The 22,041-nt window shown below is 37.5% G+C and overlaps 1 protein-coding gene across 5 annotated transcripts in view; it reads left to right on the forward strand.

Moving 5' to 3' along the window:
- Nucleotides 1-22,041, forward strand: part of RIC8B (RIC8 guanine nucleotide exchange factor B) — a 100,749-nt gene that overhangs the window by 26,879 nt on the left and 51,829 nt on the right. For all 5 annotated transcript variants that reach the window (XM_068970473.1, XM_068970476.1, XM_068970474.1 and 2 more), the window contains one exon: nucleotides 10,965-11,573. In XM_068970473.1, coding sequence (XP_068826574.1) covers nucleotides 10,965-11,573 — 609 coding nt within the window. The remainder of the gene's footprint in view (nucleotides 1-10,964; nucleotides 11,574-22,041) is intronic.

The following is a 22,041-nucleotide window of genomic DNA, read 5'->3' on the forward strand; positions in this document are numbered from 1 at the left end:
TAAAGGAAGTATCAGCTTAAAAAACATGTTTCTTTTCCACAGTTCATCTGAGAATCTTAAATATTTTAATAAGCCTTATAAATTTCCCAGATTTATTCTTTAACAAAACCCATTTTTTTAATAGAACGTTTTGCACTGCTAGTGTTTATTGATGTTAAGTAGTCATTATAGCCCTTTATAATTCTTAATATTCTGATTCTAGAAATTATACTCATTTTGTTTGGCTCTTCAACTGTTTTCTGGCCTATAGTTATCATAGGGTTACTGCCAAGTTGAACTCACTGCCTCTGCTGTGTGTGTACTCTGCCCCTCTTTCCAAGTTGAACTGAAAAGTTATTGCATTTTCCTGTTTCTTATAAATAAAACAGACATTAGGTTAGTCCTTGTCTTTTGCAGTGTTCACTTTCTCTGTTCACTGCCATTTCATTTTTGATTTGGTTGTTCAGTCATTGGCCCATTTTTAGAGGTCTTGTTCTTAGAAATGTACAATTTTGTCTCTTACTGTGTACAATCCTCTCATTTAATAAGCAGCACTGTAATATATAGGGTATTATCCCCATTTCACATGTAATGAACCTTATGCTCAGAAAAAAACAAATAACTTGCCCAGATCTCACAGCTAATAAAATAGCAAAGTGAAGTCTCTCTGACTTAGCAACTCAAATTTTCTATTATGGCATATACATTATAGTTATAGTGGTAAACTGAGTATTTTATTCTAAGGCAGCATATACACATTATCTTATTTAATTCCCCCAATAGCCCTATGAAGTAGATACTATCATTCCCATTTTATCTTGAATTTAGTAAACAGACATTTGGTGAATTGTTAATGAATGGATAAATAGATGAACAAATGAATATACAAACCAACCATGGCACAAACAGGCCAAGTTAGTCTGAGTCTTGGTATTAGATATAGAGTAGTTGCTTAGTCATTGAAAATGTTAATTGCTCAGTCATGTCTGACTCTTTGCGACCTCATGGACTATAGCCCACCAGGCTCCTCTGTCCAGGCAAGAATACTGGAGTGGGTAGCCATTCCCTTCTCCAAGGGATCTTCCCAACTCAGGGATTGAACCCACATCTCCTGAATTACAGGCAGAGTCTTTACCATCTGAGTCACCAGGGAGGTACAATATCACTTATGTTACTTATGAAATGATGATATAAGAAGTTCTATATGGGGCATCATTAGGACATCATATTTCAAAGGTACATTCTTATTTAAATGTAAAGCCAAGTTGTTGCAACAGAGAGACCCCCAATGAAGAAGTGATTTAAGGAATATGGGCATTTATTACCTTTCCAAATAACAGTTCATAGGTGATCAACCATGCAGGTGAGTAGCTCTGCTCCATGTGTTGATTCAGTGACCTAGCTTCTTTACAGGTTTGTCAAGTCATATCTTTGCCATTGAACATTGTCTTAGCCTATACTGGGCTGCCACTTCCAGGTACTGGGCTGCCACTTCCAGGTTCTGGGCTGCAGAAGGGGACAAGAAAGGGGAGAAGGCATGCCCACTATTGTAATGACCCAAACCTGAAAAGGGCATACAATGTGTCCTCATATATTCCATTAGCAAGAGTTCAATCATATGGCCATGAAGAAGAGCTGAGGAATGTAGTGTAACCAGGCAGCCATGAAACTTGCCACAGTTCTCTTACTGTTTAAGAAAGGGAGGATGGATTTTGATGGACATCTATCACTTTTTACCACAGTGCCTAATAATTAAAGCCTTAATAAGTTCCCTGGTGGCTCAGTGGTAAAGAGTCCACCTGCCAAGGAGAAAATGTGGGTTCAGTCCCTGGGTCTAGAAGATCCCCTGGAGAAGGAAATGGAAACCCACTGTAGTATTCTTGGCTGGAAAATCCCATGGACAGAGAGGAGCCTGGCGGGCTGCAGTCTATGGGGTCATAAAAGAGTTGGGCACGATTTAGTGACTGAGCAACAAAAACAAAGTCTGTTTATGAGGCATTATAGTATTTCCTCATTACTCTGGGATCTGAGTTAATTTTACTGCCTTCATTATATATTTGAAGAAAACATATGGGATAAAATGCATTCTCTAGAGCTGTGCCTTCACATTATTTGTGATGAAGGACCAAGTTTTTTGCTTATTTGTTTCTTAATTTTCCTCTAATTTGTAATAGACCAGTAGTTTTGAAAGTACAATAAAAATGAATCATTAAATAATTACATTCTTGGATAGCAAAGTCAAATCACTATAACAGTTTCTGAATACATATTCTCAACTTTTTATGTGCTTAGTTGTGTCTGACTCTGTGACCCCATGGACTGTAGCCCACCATGTTCCTCTGTCCATGAGGATCTCCAGGCAAGAATACTGGAGTGGGTTGCCATGCCCTCCTCAAGGAGATCATCCCAACCCAGGAATCAAACCCAGGTCTTCCTCATTGCAGGCAGATTCTGTACCGTCTGAGCCACCAGAGAAGTCTAAGAATACTGGAGTGGGTAGCCTATCCTTTCTCCAGAAGAACTTCTCAACCCAGGAGTCAAACCAGGGTCTCCTGCATTGCAGGTGGATTATTTACCAGCTGAGCTACCAGGGATGGTCTGATAACAGTTTGTGAACTGGCACCAATCTGCAGACACTTTTGAGTAGTAATATTTGTCTCAAAAGTATTTTCTTACTACCTCTTTGGAGTTGCCAGAGTATAATAGACTAACTATGATGTCTGTATTATAAGCAAAGACATTTTCTTTGTGTATATAAAACTTGACTTTTCTCTTTTAAAAATATTTTTAGAAATAAACTTTTAGGATAGCATATAAATCATGATGGATACATTATTTGAATGCTCATATATATGTCATAGCCTGTTTTCGCTTGTTTCATAGTTGAAGTTACAGCTAATCCTGGTTTTACAGATTGATAGTGAAAAGCTTACCATTCTGGAGCTGGAAGAAGGTTGCCTGAAAGAGTCTTGATGCACGATACAGAGGAAGAAAATCTAATAAAGTGACGTACTGAGGGTCACAGCTAAATGAGAGATAGCATAGTATGATCATGGACTTAAGTGGAAATCACACTGGAGTCAGATGATATGGATTGAGTCCTGGCCTTCTACTTCTCAGTTAAGTGTTCTTAGGTAGTCATTTAAAGAACCATATAGTCAGTGTTCCAGAGAAGGCAGTGGTACCCCACTCCAGTACTCTTGCCTGGAAAATCCCATGGATGGAGGAGCCTGGTAGGCTGCAGTCCATGCTAAGGGTTGGACATTGACTGAGCGACTTCCCTTTCACTTTTCACTTTCATGCATTGGAGAAGGAAATGGCAACCCACTCCAGTGTTCTTGCCTGGAGAATCCCAGGGACGGGGGAGCCTGGTGGGCTGCCGTCTATGGGGTCGCACAGAGTCGGACACGACTAAAGTGACTTAGCATAGTCAGTGTTCAGTAAGCATTCCTTAGATTGAGGAATGTATATGAAAGTTTTTTGTAAACTATACAGCACTTAAGCAAACAATGTTGCTATTATTATTAAAATTATGAAATCATCCCTTCTGATACTAAGTCCACTGCTTTTCCTGAACTCTGCTATATTTCATGCTAAACACCTGTTGAAAACAGGAGTCATATTTAATATTGCATCAAATTAAAATTGCTCAAAAGGGGATAGGCTACCCACTCCAGTATTCTTGGGCTTCCCTTGTGGCTCAGGTGGTAAAGAATCCTCCTGCAGTGCAGGAGACCTGGGTTCGATCCCTGGGTTGGGAAGATACCTTGGAGAAGGGAAAGGCTACCCACTCCAGTATTCTAGGCTCGAGAATTCCATGGACTGTATAGTCCATGGGGTCTCAAAGAGTTGGACATGACTGAGTGACTTTCACTTTCAAATTAAAATTATGTTTATAAGGACTCTATAGCAATGTGGAAAAAGTAAATTTAAAAGACAGGAAACAAAATTATTTACACATGATGATTGTGATTCTGTAGGCTGAAGTAATGTGCTTGTTACTGATACTCAAGTAGATTTGACTAATGATAAATCCTTCTGTCCACTGCATATAAAATATGTTAATACTGCATAGTATAATTATAAATGTATTTTCTATTTTCTTTGATAGTTTAATGCATTTTACATTTTAAAGAACATGCATAAGGAATTTAAACTCTTCAGAAAAGAGAACTTTATTTGAAGTCACATAATTTTTGCTTTTCATATAAAAAGACTTTTTTACACCATAGGACAAACCATCTTACCAGTACAATCACAAGAACAGCGTTTACTGCTTCTCCCATTCCTTCTTAGAAAGGGCAACTATCCGGACAACATTAGTTGACTTCTACTAATGCTTTAAATTCAGGGAACTTCTTAGTATAATCAGTTTATATGTTGGGTGCTCATTGTGTTCTCGTTGCTCTGCTGAGGGCTGCAAGGATTATGAAGAAATAAAACACAATAATAGTCACAATTCAGATGTGCTTGTTATGTCCCAGAGACTCTTTCACAACAGCCCTCTGAGATATAAGTGATATTATTCCCATTTTACAAACGAGAAAGTGAGGCTCACAGAAGTAAAAAAAACGTGTCTGAATCATAGTGGTAAAGCTGGCTGTTAAATCCAGGTTTTTCTGATTTAAAAGCCTCTACAGTACATTTTCTTCTCTCATAAAAGAAAGATGTCCTTTCTGCCTTCAGAGAGCTTTTAGTAGCTGAAGCAAACTCATAAAAAAACAGGAAGAATTCACTAAATACCAATGATTGCTACAAATTTTGGTATGGGCATTACTTGGAGAGGAAGAATGTTGGGGGCTGAGGTAGTAAGGAAAAACTTTATATCAGAAGTTAATTTTAAGCTTAGTTTTGGAGAATGGATAAAACTTAAATAATCAAAGGAGAAGGACTGATGCATATACAAGGGAGATAGCAAGAAAGCAAAAAAAAAAAACGCAAAAAACTCTACATGAAATAATTTGAAATAAATATATTAGAGAGCAGGGTTTGATAGGGGAGCAGTATGAAAGAGAAGACTCAAAATGCAGGTTCAGTTCAGTTCAGTCGCTCAGTCATGTCCGACTCTTTGCGACCCCATGAATCGCAGCACGCCAGGCCTCCCTCTCCATCACCAACTCCTGGAGTTCACTCAGACTCATGTCCATCGAGTCAGTGATGCCATCCAGCCATCTCATCCTCTGTCATCCCCTTCTCCTCCTGCCCCCAATCCCTCCCAGCATCAAAGTCTTTTCCAATGAGTCAACTGTTCACATGAGGTGGCCAAAGTACTGGAGTTTCAGCTTCAGCATCATTCCTTCCAAAGAAATCCCAGGGCTGATCTCCTTCAGAATGGACAGTTGGATCTCCTTGGAGTCCAAGGGACTCTCGAGAGTCTTCTCCAACACCACAGTTCAAAAGCATCAATTCTTCAGCGCTCAGCCTTCTTCACACTCCAACTCTCACATCCATACATGACCACAGGAAAAACCATAGCCTTGACTAGATGGACCTTAGTTGGCAAAGTAATGTCTCTGCTTTTGAATATGCTATCTAGGTTGGTCATAACTTTTCTTCGAAGGAGTAAGCGTCTTTTAATTTCATGGCTGCAGTCACCATCTGCAGTGATTTTGGAGCCCAAAAAAATAAAGTCTGACACTGTTTCCACTGTTTCCCCATCTATTTCCCATGAAGTGATGGGACCAGATGCCATGATCTTTGTTTTCTGAATGTTGAGCTTTAAGCCAACTTTTTCACTCTCCACTGTCACTTTCATCAAGAGGCTTTTTAGTTCCTCTTCACTTTCTGCCATAAGGGTGGTGTCGTCTGCATATCTGAGGTTATTGATATTTCTCCTGGCAATCTTGATTCCAGCTTGTGTTTCTTCCAGTCCAGCGTTTCTCATGATATACTCTGCATAGAAGTTAAATAAGCAGGGTGACAATATACAGCCTTGACATACTCCTTTTCCTATTTGGAACCAGTCTGTTGTTCCATGTCCAGTTCTAACTGTTGCTTCCTGACCTGCATACAGATTTCTCAAGGAGGATCATAAATCCTAAGCTGAGGATTTGAGATCTTTACCTTATAACAATATATAAATGATAACCAGTACTGAACACTTAATGCTTTCCAAGCACTGTTCTAAGTACTCTACATATGTGATTTCATTTAGTAACTTTCCAAGATCACACCATTAGAAGAGAGTAGAGTCAGCCTTTAAACACAAATTTAAATCCAGAACCCCTGCTCTTAATCACAACACTGTTCTAGTTCTGGAGTCTATGATAAGTTGAACAAGTTTCAGGCCTAGGACCACTGATCTTAAACAAGTAATACACTTTACACCTCAAGTGATTTTTAACATTTATGAAAAGTAGTGTGACCAGATAATGACATCCCATCCCTATTCCTGCCACCCTGATACGTCTTTAGGACAGTTGAGGAGAAGTTACGGTGTTTATGCTAATGGCTTTCAGCTCTGCCTACTTTCTGTGCTTATCTGGTCAGTTACTCTCAGTTAACCCCTGGTCCCCAACATCCAAGTTATATCAGTCCATTGTTAGTTGTAGTTCATTGGTTCCTAGAGTGTGACTCTAGGAACTGACAGCAACAGCATCAACTGGGAACTTGTTAAGAGTCCCAATTCTGGCCTCATTCCAGACTGACTAAATCAGAAACTCTGATTCAATCTGTGTTTAACAATCCTCACCTAGAGATTATGATACTAAGTGAAATAAGTCCAAAAGAGAATGACAAATACCATATGGTATCACTTATATGTGGAATCTAAAATATGACACAAGTGAACATATCTATGAAATAAACAGACTCAGACATAGAGAATAGGCTTGTGGTTCGCCATGGAGGAGGGTGAGTAGGAAAGCGAAGGACTGAGAGTTTGGGACCAACTATTATATATGAATGGATAAACAACAAGGTCCTGTTATACGGCACAGAGTCCTATAGTTAGTATCCTGTGATAAACCATATGGAAGAGAACATGCAAAAGAATATATACATATATATGTATAACTGAATCACTTTGCTGTACTGTAGATATTAACACAAGACTGTAAATCAACTCTACTTCAATAAAATTAACAACAACAACAAATAATTCTTTTAAGAGATTATGATGCATGCTGAAAACCATTACTATAGTATACTCTAGGGTTTCCATTAGGGAGCAAGCTACCAAAAATTTTTTGACAAAACATGGTATTAGCATTGAGAATCTCAATCTTGAGTCTCTGCCGCTGGGTCTTACAGCCTAACTTTATGGAAATAGCCATGGCTACTAAGCTAGTGGGGGGTTCCCAGATGGCTCAGTGGTGAAGAATCCACCTGCCAATACAGGAGATGTGGGTTCGATCCCTGGGTCAGGAACATCCCCTGGAGAAGGAAATGGCAAGCCACTTCAGTGTTCTTGCTGGGATAATACCATTCACAGTGGGCTACAGTTCATGGGGTTGCAGAGAATCTGACACGACTGAGCACACGCACTGTAACCTAATGAGCATTTTAAAAGGGCTTTTTGTCAGCCTCTCTGAAGTAATTATACTTTATGAGCATACCTAAGCTTTGCTTTATGACTTTAGTTCATTCCTGAAAACGTTACCTCTTAGTGAAAAGATTTTAAAGCAGAAGATATTTCCATCAATTTTAATGGAAAAAAATTATGTGTTTCATGGTTATCTAAGATACCAAAATAGTTTTCAGATTAAAAAATATATCAGTTGAACCATGATAACAAGTTTGTATAAATAAATACTTAGAAAGTTAGTAAAAACAGTTTGTACTTAAAATGTTATGTAATGATGATTTATTGTACTTGCAAAAAGAGGAAGAGAAGACTTTATAGTGAGAGGAGGCTGGTGGTGGAGGAATACAAAGGAATTATTCTTTGGAAGGGGTTGGAGAGTCAGGTAGTAAACTTTAAAGCAGATAATCTTTGGGAGTATGTGGGTATCTTGCACTTAAAAACAGCTATTGCACACCTGGGCCTGCCAGTGGGATACAGATGAAAGGAGTGAAATGCCCCAACATCCATCTCACTCTATAAGGAACTAAGTGCTTATTGAAACTAAGTGCTGTATAGAAGGAGAGCAGATGGAGCAGCTGGGGAATCTTTTGTTCCCTTCAGTCTTCAAATTAAGCCTTAGAAAAAGAGTGGAGTCCTGACTGGTGGAAATGGGGACAGGGTAGGCCATGCTGAGGTAATGGTGGGAGAAGGTTCAGGACATATTGTCAGGGGACTGGGAGTCCATTTGGAGCACTTGGAAAGGAAAGAAAAGGGAGGGTGTATGTATGTGACAGAGATATAGGAAAGGGGACACTGAGCTTATTTCAGCTGCATTCTGTGGGCAGCAGGGAGCAATGGAAAGCATTTGAAGAGAGCAAGGCATGTTTTTGAAGGAGTAATATCAACTGAAAAAAACAGTTATAGTACAGGAAAATACCATTAAGGCAAAATAAAGAAACAAGAGCACCTTTGAAACAGAAGTCTTTCATGCACTCAACAGATGGGGGAATCATAAGGAATGCTACCTCTTCAGTGTTCTTACTTGTGGTTCATATGCAAAGAAAAACTTCTGATTCATCCAAATGCGGTACATGGTTTAATTTTTCTTTATAATATTCTCTAAATAGAAATAATTGTATTGAGTAGAGCAATGAATGTGTCTGTTAAATATAACTTCTTATATTTTGAGTACATCTTTGATTTTTTTTTAAAGTTGTAATACAAAAGGGGAGGGGTTCATTGTCCAAGAAGTGGTTATTACTTTTCAAGAGACAGTATAGCAAAAAGCTACCTAACAGTTGTCATGTGAGGCAAGTCTGTGATGAGAAATGACATGTCTAAAAACAACTGATTGAAAACTATGCTTGAAACAGTCTTGGTTGTGGATTTCCTGCAAGCCTTTAGGTGAGGCAGTTTTTAACTCTAAATTTTGTAGGCCTCTCTAATCTCTTTTATGTAGCCTTCTTATGTCCCAGAGTTTTAACAGTCCATTCGGTTTATAGCCTTGGCTATTTGTATTCATACTTTGCTCTTTTTTTTCCTTGAATCTGACAGTGGAGGAAGAAAGAAGTCATTCCTACCCACAGACTTGGAGTGAGGGGAGGAGATTTTATTGTTGTTTTTGGTTTAGAAAGAAAAGAACTAAAGATTTCTGTGTTTTATTAGATATGTAGAACTCCAAATTCATGTATATAATATTTTATAATACCTTATTTATTATGTATTTCTTAAACAGGAATGTAGATAATTCCTTCTTGGTTAAAATTATATGGGAGCAAAGGTTATTTAACTCCACCACCCAGGAATATAGCATGTAGGAAACAGTGTGTAAAAGATATTTTTTTTCTTTGTCTTGGATGTGAAAAATCTGAAATTGGAGAAATTTTCCTATTTTATGTATTTTTAATAATGGGCATATTATACTTTCCTCTATCCCAAAACAGCATTCATGAAAAAAAATGCTTTTATGATGATATTAAAATATTAAGTAGAAGTCCCTTCTAGTTAATCAGGTATGTTAAGGGATAGAGTTAACAATGTAGTGAAGTTTTTTTTAGCTTGATAGGTTAATTTTTTTTCCACCTCCATCTAGAGAACATAGTACATTTAAAATTGACATTTCCATAGCTGTTTGACGCAGATGTACTGAGAAGATGCACATGGCCTAAAATTTCTGCCAAGATGATAATTCTTGACCCACAGATAGCCTCTTTTAGTTAAAGTCTGATGACAGAGTAATAGAAACTTTGTAAAACCTTGTATTGGTCATAGTTGTTGCTTTTGTTTTTATAAAATGTAATGGGTATAGAAATGGTTGGCAGTGGAATGGTTATACCTGCTTTTCCTCATACAAGGTTTGAGGTTCAGAGACCCAGATCTGCAGTTTATGGAGAAGAAAACTGGACATTGACTTTTAAGAGAATTATCAGTGGTTCTTAAATTTGGCAATGACAGAAAAAACTTTTTCAAAAAATTCAAGATAGAGTACACTTGGGTCCAAATAATTGTTTCTGAGATAGTGGTAGCAAGATTTAGAACCAGGACTACTAGTATATTTGTGTAATCTGTGCCCTACTCCAAGAGAACGAAGGAAAGCTAAGATCCTGCCCACACTTTGAGCTTCCTAAGCCATATGTCCTGGCACAGGGCTGTGTGGAGGAAGAGGGCTTTTTTGGTAATTTGACCACCCAGTAGGAACACTGTCTGCAGTTAGCGTGGAGAGGGGCACCTTTTTGCAATTGACTGAAAGGAATCACATATGCTAGCTGAGCCCTCTTTGCAACCCAGTACTTGAAATAATTGTTAGCAATGTTGTCAGGAAAAGATCTTCTCTGGAGTCATTTGATAATTAAATGTTATTACATATTAGCTAAAGAGAGTTCTAAGGTTTATATAACATGGGACTACTGCCCATAGTACTATAAATTCGGAAAACATTAGCAAGGCTGAAACTGGGCATAAATGTAGGCTTCTTTAAGTCTTTTTTATAAGAGGCTATACTTGTGGCCAAATGTGAACCAATTCTCAAGGCATTAATTTTTATTTCCAGGAGGGGAATAGCTATGATTCAGACGATTACCTTCCATCCTCATAGTATATGTAGTCTGATGTTAAAAATTCTTGAGAACAAACATATAAGATATTTGAAACTCATCTGTATAAAGTCACTAATTCTCTTTGAAACTAAGAATATTAGGCTGGAAGTTAGGAAACCCATACTGTTATTGCTACCCCACTAATTCATTCTGGCCTCATACAAGTAGCTTAACCTTTCTGGCCCTCAATTTCCAAATCTGTAAAATGAAAGAAGTGCACCAAATATAAGGTCTCTTTCAGTTCTAACATTCTGTGACTTTAAAAAGGTAAAAATCTTTTCTAGCCAGATCTTGAACTGCAATTTAATACACTGATAGAGAAACAGTCCATTTTAAATCACTTAAGCCAAATAACCATATTTTTCATACTCATTCTTGTTTTTCAGAAACTCTGTGAAGGCATATTTAAAGTCCTTTTAAAGGACATCCCAACAACATGTCAAGTGTCCTGCCTGGAAGTTCTCCGCATTCTCTCCAGAGACAAAAAGGTTTTAGTTCCTGTAACAACCAAGGAAAATATGCAGATACTGCTGCGACTAGCCAAGCTAAATGAGTCGGATGATTCTTTGGAGAAGGTGTCAGAGTTCCCAGTTATTGTGGAGTCATTAAAATGTCTTTGTAACATAGTGTTCAACAGTCAGATGGCACAGCAGCTCAGTCTGGAACTTAACCTTGCTGCAAAGCTCTGTAACCTCCTGAGAAAGTGCAAGGACCGAAAGTTTATCAATGACATTAAGTGCTTTGACTTGCGCTTGCTCTTCGTCCTGTCACTTTTGCACACTGACATCAGGTCACAATTGCGCTATGAGCTCCAAGGACTACCGCTGCTAACCCAGATCTTGGAAAGTGCCTTTAGCATCAAGTGGACCGATGAATATGAATCGGCCATAGACCATAATGGACCTCCTCTCTCACCTCAGGAGACAGACTGTGCCATTGAGGCCCTTAAAGCTCTCTTCAATGTGACGGTAGACAGTTGGAAGGTGCATAAAGAGGTAAGGTCAAGAAGAGTATTCTCGTCTGCTTGGAATTGATTTGGGAGCTGCCTGAAACAAAGGAATGCTAAACAGGGAAATGGAAGAAGTTTCCAATTCCCACATTAATCAGTTATATGACTCAGGATACATTTCTTAACTATTTGTAACTCTTACTCTTTCCATCTGTGTGACACTTATCAGAAGAATAGGGTGAGGATGGACTGCTGTTTTGTAAGATGCCAAGTATAGTTCCTTTTTGAGTTGTACTATCATGTGTCTTTTTTTTTTTTTAAGTGCCTCTTGCAGAAACCAGGTTTAAATTATTATAAGAGTTGATGGGAAACAAAATAATTCATAAAGGTATAGGCATGTTCATTGCCTCTGTTTTAAAGAAACATTGAGATATTTATGCCAGTTGAAATCAGTCAGTCAGAATGGATGTCTGCTCAGAAGAGTAAAAGACACTGTGTTTATCACCTGTCATACCAGTCTCCTGATGTGTTACTCTATCAGAATTATAGGATACAGCTAGGATATATGCTGATACACCAGTATAATTACACCAGAATATGGGAAGGTTATTTTAAACCACTTGATTTATTTCTAGACTAAGATCCTTTTCCATGGCTTGGACCATCCAGCAACCCAAAGTGAGGCAGATTTGATAGTTTATATTTGAGTACCACAAGAACAATATGCTGAATGAGAAGATTAGTTTAAGAAAGTCAACTATTTTCAGTGAAGAGGACAAATCTTTTCCCTTGCTTCTACAATCTTAATATTTCACATTTACCCTCACTCTTTAACCTTAAGTAACTCATAAAATATAGTCTCTTACAAAAAGAAAGAAAAGAAGTATTTTGGTGCCAGAGCAAATTATCTTTTTTGACAGTTGACTTTAGGACTTAAGTTAACATTTTCCCGTGTCTATTTGAGGCAGTTCTCACCATGAATAAAGGTCTGTTTTTGCCAGCACCTTACTTTGAAAGGATTATCTCAGTGTGGTGCTATAGGAGCAGTATGCAGGCATCTGAGTTTTAAAGTGCAAATAGGTCTATATTTTGAAACCAAATATTTGAAGATCAGTCCTAACAGCTGTTTTAGATGACTGTAGTATGGTTAGTTTTTCCTGGGGCTTGGCAGAAAAAGATGCAGAAAGCCCACATGCTCCATTTGTGCTTTGAAACCAAATATTTGGAAGTATTTAAAATGTTATGTCTCTCTGCTTATTTGGTACCTTCTGTGGTTATTTTTCTTATACTGTTTGCTTTGGTGTTTTTAAGTTCTCCATTTAGTTGCAAGAGCTTTTCTGAGACTGTTGGTTTGCCATTGTTGGAGGCCCTGTTATTTAAATTGTGTCCAAAATAGTAGCTCAGACCCTTTCAGATTCCTGACAGAAAGGATTTATAGTTCAGCGGCTGCACATCAGCATATGTATGGAATGATGTGTAATAAATAACAGTATACTGAGATTAGCCCTAATTAGTGTGCTTCAGTTATAATTAATAGCAGGGCTGGAAGAGGCTTTAGAAAATGTTGGAGTGGCAAATACTTACTCTGTATTATAGACTGTTTATTTTTCAAAAGATACATGATAAAGGATCAGTAGTCCTGAAGTGGACATCTCAACAAATCCCTTGTGAGTCATGGATCACTGGATACAACCTTTGTAAAATGTACATAGTTAATATGCCTCTGGGCTATTTTGAAATTATCAGAAGTTGTAAACAGTATTGACAACAGAGTCTTGAGTCTGGAAAAGGTTGGGCTTCCCAGGTGGCCCTAGTGGTAAAGAACCCACCTGCCAATGCACAAGACTTAAGAGACCCAGGTTTGATACCTGGGTTAGGAAGATCCCCTGGAGGAGAGCATGGAAACCCACTCCAGTATTCTTGCCTGGAGAATTGGACTACTAGTGGGCTCCAGTCCATAGGGTTGCAAAGAGTTGGACACAACTGAAGTGACTTTGCACGCACGCACGCACGCACGCATGCATGGGAAAGGTTAATTTAAACCATTTGAGTCTCCATAAGTCTCTAAATTCAAATTTTAGCAAGCATTTAGTCAGTCAACAAATATGAACAATTGCCAGGTATTACCCAGGCATTGTGAAATATATTGGCGAATAGTACTAAAGCAAACTTCAGTTCTATTGGTGAGACAGATAATTAGTAAGCAAATATGTAATTTAAATTGTGTTAAGTGCTAGGAAAGAAACAGTACAATGATGGAGAATATTTACTATAGTTAGAGAAGACCTCTGAAAGTCTCTCCTGAGATCTGAAGACTGAGAATAATTCAGCCTTCTAAAGAATGAGGGGAGGAAACCTTTCTCAGAGATTGAACAGCATGTGAAAAGACACAGAAATCAGAGTATAGAATACTTTTTATTGAGGTGTCTACAACTTGACTATGATGCTTTGGATGTGGCCAACAAAATTGGGATCATCTAAACTGAGTTGGGCTTCCTTGGTGGCTCAGACAGTAAAGAATCTGCCTGCAATGCAGGAGACCTAGGTTTGATTCCTAGGTCGGGAAGATCCTCTGGAGGAGGATGTATTACTGGCAACCCATTCCAGTATTCTTGCCTGGAGAATTCCATGGACAGAGGAGCCTGGCGGGCTACAGTCCATGAGCTCACAGAGTTGGACACAACTGAGAGACTAATACACTACAACTTGGCATAAAGAAAATCTGTAGTAAGGGTGCAGAGAAACTCTTCCTCTTGTCAGGAAGAGTTCATTTACCTGAATTTTAATATCTACTTGATGGTCAGATTAAAGACATCTTTCTCCAGGTGAGCAATCATCTAAAGAATTGTTAATACTTTAAAATACCAACTGAAAAAATAAATAAATAAATAAAATAAAATACCAACTGAAATAAAGGGATGGGAAAGCTGACTGTATGGAAGAATCCAACTTTAAAATACATATTTAAAAATAATATTTTCCTTATTCTGAAAGGGAATACTTGCTAAATAATACTTCAAAGATCTAAGGGAAAAAGCATATGAGCAAGAAGAAAGTACAAATTACCTGTAAACCCACCACTCAGAGATAAGCCTTATTTGCATTTTGCTGTATATCTTTCTAATCATTCTTCATTGTATAATATATAAACATATATATATACTTTTTTTTTTAACAAAAATGAAGTCATTTTATCATCTTGCTTTTTTTCTTTTCCACAATAAATGTTCTTGAAGAGTAGTAGATTACATGATGTGTTCCTTGAAGCCATAAAGTTCCTAGGAGTGACCCCTGAGGTTGAGTGGACAGTGTTTCAGTTTCCCACCCTTTCTTTAAAAAAAAGCACCTTTGATTGTTGCTGTTGCTATTGTTATTTTTCTTTAAATTTAGGTTATAACTAGACTTCATTTGGGATATAGAGTTCTGCATCCAAAAAAAATAAATTTTAATAACCACTTTCTTTTCATATTTGTTAAAGATAATAAATCTTTATGAAAGAACAAAAGTGAAAGTTGCTCAGCCGTGTCCGACTCTTTGTGACCCCGTGGACTATACAGTTCATGGAATTCTCCAGGCCAGAATACTGAAGTGGGTAGCCTTTCCCTTCTCCAGAGGATGTTCCCAACCCAGGGATCGAACGCAGGTCTCCTGCTCTGCAGGCGGATTCTTTACCAGCTGAGCCACCAGGGAAGCCCTTATGAAAGAACACTCACAAGTATATGTGTAAAAATACTTATAAGTATTCCTTCATAAGGATCCATCCACCTTTACCAAATGCCCTATGTGTAAGAATTTGAGTTTTTTGCAATTGTTTGCTACTTTAAATAGTAATACAGTGAATTTTCTTACAAAGTCTTTGTAGATAAATTCCTGAAATTCCTGTGCCAAAGGATTTTTCAAAACTTTAGGGTTTTTTGTATGTATCATATGTATTTAAATGTATATGTATTACCAAATATTGACCTTCAGAAGAATAGTACTAGTTTATACCTTTTAAAACCTAAGCATTTCACTTTTTAAAATCTTCACCTATTTTACAACTCAGTTGTCACAAAAAAATGTTTGGTTTTGGTTTTAACTGTTCCAGTAGGTATTTTTATGACTGTTCATTTACAATTCACAAAAACAGAAAATTAAATTTCTCTTGAGGTTTAGCAAATTAGTGGAATTTGTTCATTTTAGATTCATGCCTCAATGTTACTATCTGGAAGCCAATGCTATCAGTAGAATTTGGAGATTCTTTTCCATTCATTAGGAAATGTAGCTAGCCTTATTTCCACGTGTGGTGTCTGTCTGTCTCCCTGCCTTCCTCCTTGTCTCTTTCTCTCTCCCTTTGCTGATAGTAGTGTATTTTAAAAGGTCAAATGGTCAAATGATTCCTTTTATAGGACCCAAAGTCAATTCTGGAAAAGTTCATGGAAATGATCCTATCTTCTTCCTGTTTTAACACTTTGCTAAATGTCTTGGCTCATCGAGGAAAGCATGTTATTCTAGAGATCCCTTACTTTTAACATATGTTCCCTTCTGCGGTGTTTCCTAGGTATCCATGCAATGTAGTGAAAAAATACAAGGACAAGCACACATGTTAGAGCCAGACAACCAAGTACAGAGAAGTAGTACAAGTATCTGAGTATTAAAGGATGCTGTTTGAGTGAGATAAGAGAGTGAGTATCTTTAGGAGTCAATCGGTATGTCACATTGTAACAGAAGAGATTGATCCCATAATTATTTTAGAGACTTTGAAGGAAATGTGAAAAAAGTACATGACATTATTTAATTAAAAATAAAGCTTCTCTCTTTTAACTGAATCATTTTTTCAACAAACATTTATTTTGTCCCCAACATATGCAGAGTTTCATATTAGGTACACAGTATGCATTATAAAGCATCTTTGCCCTCAGAGAACTAACAGTACAATAGGAAAATCAGACATGTGAACAGATGGATATACATAACTGTTTTGTCCTATTATTTACTGTTCTCTACACTTTCTGTATGTTTGAAAATAAAGAATTACCTCAGAATACACAGATGCTACAAATGCCATGTATTCTATAGATCTTTGCAGGTATATCTGACCTCACTGTCTTAGTCTTTTTGCTAAGCAATATACCTAGCACAGAATAAATGTTTAGTGAGTATTTGTTTTATGAAAAATAAAATGTGATGCAGTGTGTGCAATCTGCATAAACAGAAATATATAAGAGAAATAGCCCTAAGTGACAGGGAGGAAAGAAAGTTTATGATACCTTTAAAAATTTCAAAACTATTAAAAAATTTTTTCTGGAAACCTAAAACATTTAATAACATTGTTTAGAGAGCAGATTCTAACTTTTTTGAAGCTACAGCACACTATTTTATAGCATTTATATTTCCCTTTGTGAGTTAATTCAAAAAAACATTTATTACTTTATGCCCAGCACCATGTTAGCTGTGAAAGATGTGAAGGTAGAATACTTAATCTTTGCCTATAAGGAGACAGAGATCTTTGAACATAATATAATTTAGGAGGACAAATAACTGAAAAATAGCCTGGGTAAAATATAGGGTGAAATACTGCCCAGGGTATAGCTTATTTCCAGGTAAGAGTACATGTGTACGTTTGTGTGTGCATGTGTGTTTATGTTTCACCTTTGTAGAATTGAAATTTAATTTTCATAGGACTAGTTTCCTAAACCTTCTTGAACTAATTAGAACTACCCTGGGATAACATAGCCTGTTTAGGACTCACTGGTGTGAAGTATTCTCCTTTCAGACTTTTTCTCAGGCCTTGATTAGATCAGTTAAAGCTTTCAGTGAAAAGGTATGAAGATATTGATACCTTTACCAAACAAAAATGAAAATATTACACAGATTGCATAGGAGAAAAAAGCAATGGTACAGTAGTGGAATCTATAAATAAGAAGCAAAGTCTATATAAAAAGGTCCCCCCACCAAAAAAAGATTCCAAACAGTTTCATGAGTTTCTACCTCTCTTTTAGTGTTATCTCATTTTGATTTCTGCTATCCCAACAAGCGTGCTTGCTTTTCTCTTTTTTCCTCCTCGCTGTCTTAGGGATTTTTTTTCCTTATCAATCTTTGGCGATAGTAGGATTACAGAAGAGAAAATACTGATGCCCTAAAGATATCAAATCTAAGCTCTTGAAGAAGTAAATGATGGTTTATAAGTTGTTTGTATACTGTTTTGTAAAGAGCAATTATATTTAATCCTTCAAGCATCTATATGAGACAGGAGGAATATTAATCTCATTTGACAAATGAGAACAGTGAAAATCAAAGAGTTTATGTAGTCACACAGCAGAATAACCGATAGTAGGAAATCATGTCCACTCTAACCTTTGTTAAGTAAGACATCTTAAATGATAGATCTTATTCAACAAATATTTATTGAGCCATAGACTAACAATAGGATAAGAAGTCTAGAAACAAACATATACATATATAGTCAACTGAGTTATGATACAGGAAACACTGAAGTGCAGTGGGAAGAGGTGGGTTTTTTAATCAATTAAAAATGAATTTAGGGATTTCCCTGGTAGTCCAATGGTTAAGAATCTGCTTGCCAGTGCAGGGGACACAGGTTTGATCCCTGGCCTAGCAAGATTCCACGTGCCACAGGGCAGCTAAGCCATGGGCCACAACTCCTGATCGCACACTCTGGAGCCAACGAGCCACAACTATTGAGCCTGTGTTATGCTTAGAGGCCATGCTCGCAACAAGAGAAGCCTCTGCAATGAGACGCCCACACACCACAACTAGAGAGGAGCCCCTGCTCATTGTATCTAGCGAAAGCCCACATGTAGCAACAAAGACGCAGCACAGCCAAAACTACATAAATAAATTTAAATCTCTACCTTATACCATACAGGAAAAATTTGTGATGGGTAAGAGATTTTAAAATGTAAAAGGTAAAGTAATAAAAGCTTTTGGAAGAAAGCAGAAGATTATCTTCATGACTCTATTTTAAATAAATCAAGCATTTCTTAAATACGAAAGATTTTTAATACAGTACAAAATAAAGATCAAGCCATAAAGGAAAAATTGACAAATTGGCTTTCATTAAAATGAGTTCGTCAAGAGAAGAAGGTAAAAAAACCAAGCTACCAAATGGGAAATTCTGTTTGTAATACATATATGCCATAGGTACTCTACCTAGAATGCTTTAAGGAAGTTCTACAAAGAGTGTCAATCAACCCAATGGGAAAATATGCGAAAGGTTTGAACAAGCACCTCATAAAAGAGCTATACAAATGACTTACAGACATAAGAAAAAAATGTGTTCAACATTATCAGTCATTGGGAAAATGCATAATAAAACCTCTGTATGGCAAATTTAAAAGGCTGACAATACCAAGTGTTGGCACAGCTGTAGAACACACTGATAGACGTGTAAGCTGGTATAAACACTTTGAAACACTGTTTTGTGGAACCTCCTAAAGTGTGTCTTATATATATGACCCAGCATACCAAATAACATGTAAGAAAGTATGTACATGTTCATAGCAGCACTCTTCAGTATAGCCCATGTGTCCAGCAAGAGTAGGATGGATATGTGAATTATAATATATTCAGCAGTGACTTCCTAACCTAGCTATGAGGAAACAGATTGTTTTCCCTAGATGTCAGAATGGAACTCTTGTAATACAGTATTACACAACAATGTCAGACTGCTTGAAAAGTTTCTAAATGTTCAAGTGTACCTTCTGTACTCATGGCACTGCAGATCAGTGGCAAACAGTGCAGACCAGCACTTCAAATAACACTAATCTCAAGTAATGAAAATCAACAAACTACAACTGCACAGAGCAAAGTGGATGAATCCCACAACCAGATGCAGAGAGGTCTTTATTTTATGATTCCCTTCATATAAAATTCATGACAACAAAAATCACTCACCTATGATGTTATTTATTAGAATTATAATTGAAGAGCTAGAGATCTATCATTTGAAGAGGTCATGAGGGCAGTTCTGAGGTTCTCAGTCCTGGCATTGCTTTGTTTTCATGCTGGTTGTATGGATGTGCTCATTTTGTGAAAGTTTATCTAGCTGTACACTTAGGATTTGAGCACTTTTTAATGTTTTATTTACATTAAAATTATTGAACATTTATTAAACATATGCCTTCTAAACCTGTGAAGGTAATAGATGAATGGAGAAAACAATGCCTATGTAAGTATATAAACAGATGTGAAATTACAGATTATGATTCCCTGAAAGAAATCATAACAAGATACAGTGAAAGAGAATAATAAAAGAAGGAATTGAAGCTCCAAGAAGGGGCTTCTCTGAGACCTGGAGGATGAAAAGGAATCAGCGATAACCAAGGCAAAAACTCTAGGGACTTCAGTAGTTATTTTGAGTAAAGAAATAGAATTTAGTGTATTTACAGTAAAAGAGGATATGCAGACATAAGGTACAACCTGGGAATTGGTGTCACAAAGATTGGGACAGGAGGAGAAGGGATGGAAAGAAGTAGGATTTTCACTTGCAGTTGCAGAAGTGAAAAGACTAGTGGAAAGACCAGCATGGAGTTTTGCAAGAGGCTTGTCAACATCAACATGAGAAGAGAATGATGTGATATTTAAAATAAAGAAAAATCTAGTGTTAAAGGAACTGTATTCCTAGTTAATTATCCAAACCAAAGAAAATATGATCTTTTTAAGAGTTAACTGCTGTGGTTAGTTGCTCAGTCGTGTCCGACTCTTTGCAACCCCATGGACTATAGCCCACCAGGCTCCTCTGTTCATGGGGATTCTCCAGGCAAGAATACTGGAGTGGGTTGCCATGCCCTCCTCCAGGGTATCTTCCCAACTTAGGGATCAAACTCAGGTCTCCCACATTGCAGGCGGATTCTTTATCATCTGAGCCACCAGGGAAGCCCAAGAGTTAAGTAATAGATGAATTTCACGTGCATTTCAGTGTGCTTCATGTAATGTGATGTATGTAAAAGTAATTTGCATATTAGAGAATTTTGATTCAGGCATTTGAAGATGGATGGCAAGTAGAACAGCATTCATTCCAAACCCTTAGCATTTCTAGCATTCCACTGGTCCCCCCTCCCCAGCACACAATAATTTCCTTATCACTCATTTCAGCTCTATCAGTCTTCCCTTTTGATTTCTTCCTACCTCATCCTTCCCCCTCACCCTCAAATGTTTCATTGAAAGTACTAAGCATTTTCATGTATGTCAGCTTCTTTAATCCTTTTGTAACCCCAGCAGTCTCATGTTTGTGGAGCTGCGTAGAGGAAACTTTGGCTCAGAGAAGCTATATGACTTGCCTAAAGTCACAACCTATACTCTTGACTCTAAGTGCAATGCTTTTTCTGTCATGCCATTGAGACCTTCATCTTTTCCAAATTAGCACATGATAATGTTATTTCCACTCCAGTGTTCTTGCCTGGAGAATCCCAGGGACGGGGGAGCCTGGTGGGCTTCCCTCTATGGGGTCGCACAGAGTTGGACACGACTGAAGCGACTTAGCAGCAGCAGCAAGAAGCAGTGTTATTTGAAAATATTGAAATATGAAATATTTGAAATATTGAGATATTCAAAATATTACATTATGAGTAATGCAACTGTGCTGTTTTTTGTTAGATTTTATAAAAGACATCTTTCTAGAAGTGCTAAGTTGTATATAGGGATATAAGATGTTGTTCAGTCATTAAGTCGTGTCCAGCTCTTCACAACCCCATGGACTGCAGCACGCCAGGCTTCCCTGTCCCTCATCATCTCCCGGAGTTTGCCCAAGTTCATGTCCATTGAATCAGTGCTGCCATCCCAACCATCTCATCCTCTGTCACCCTCTTCTCCTTCTGCCTTCAAGCATTCCCAGCAACAGGGTCTTTTCCATTAAGTCGGCTCTTCACATCAGGTGAAGCTCCAAAGTATTGGAGCTTCAACTTCAGCATCAGTCCATATATGTATAGTGACCATGTTTCACTTTACATAGACTTGGAATCAATTATATATATATATATATACAGAAACAAAACTTAAAGCTTTTAATAGCTTTTGAAGTAATTGGAAACTTCCTAAAATGTAACATATCTGCTGCTAAGTCACTTCAGTCATGTCCGACTCTGTGTGAGAACCCACAACCTGCTTCTGAAATATCTGATAGTATTATATGTGTTTGAATTTTTACACTGACTTGTAAACTGGAACAGTATACTATCCAACAAAAGAATCTAGACTTTGTGGAAATGGAAAAGATCCCTAGTTGCACTGAATCTTGTCATCAGGTAAAACAGAGTAGGTAATATATGGATCTGATCATGTTTTTCTTTGACTGACACATCATAAGGGAGAAGCCAGATCAATAATTTCTGGTTTCAGCCATTTCTGGCAGTAGCTGTAGCTGTTCATATGAGATGACTGTTCACTTAGTGTTACCTTGGAAATTGTTCCTGGAACATCCTAGTGTCTATTATGTACGCATGAGAATAAGTGTTTTGGGGGTCTGATATGCCATAGGATGACTCCCAGGAGTGTGGTAATGTACCAGACTCTTT

This window comes from Capricornis sumatraensis, chromosome 4 (genome assembly GCF_032405125.1).
Source record: "Capricornis sumatraensis isolate serow.1 chromosome 4, serow.2, whole genome shotgun sequence".
Lineage (NCBI taxonomy): Eukaryota > Metazoa > Chordata > Mammalia > Artiodactyla > Bovidae > Capricornis > Capricornis sumatraensis.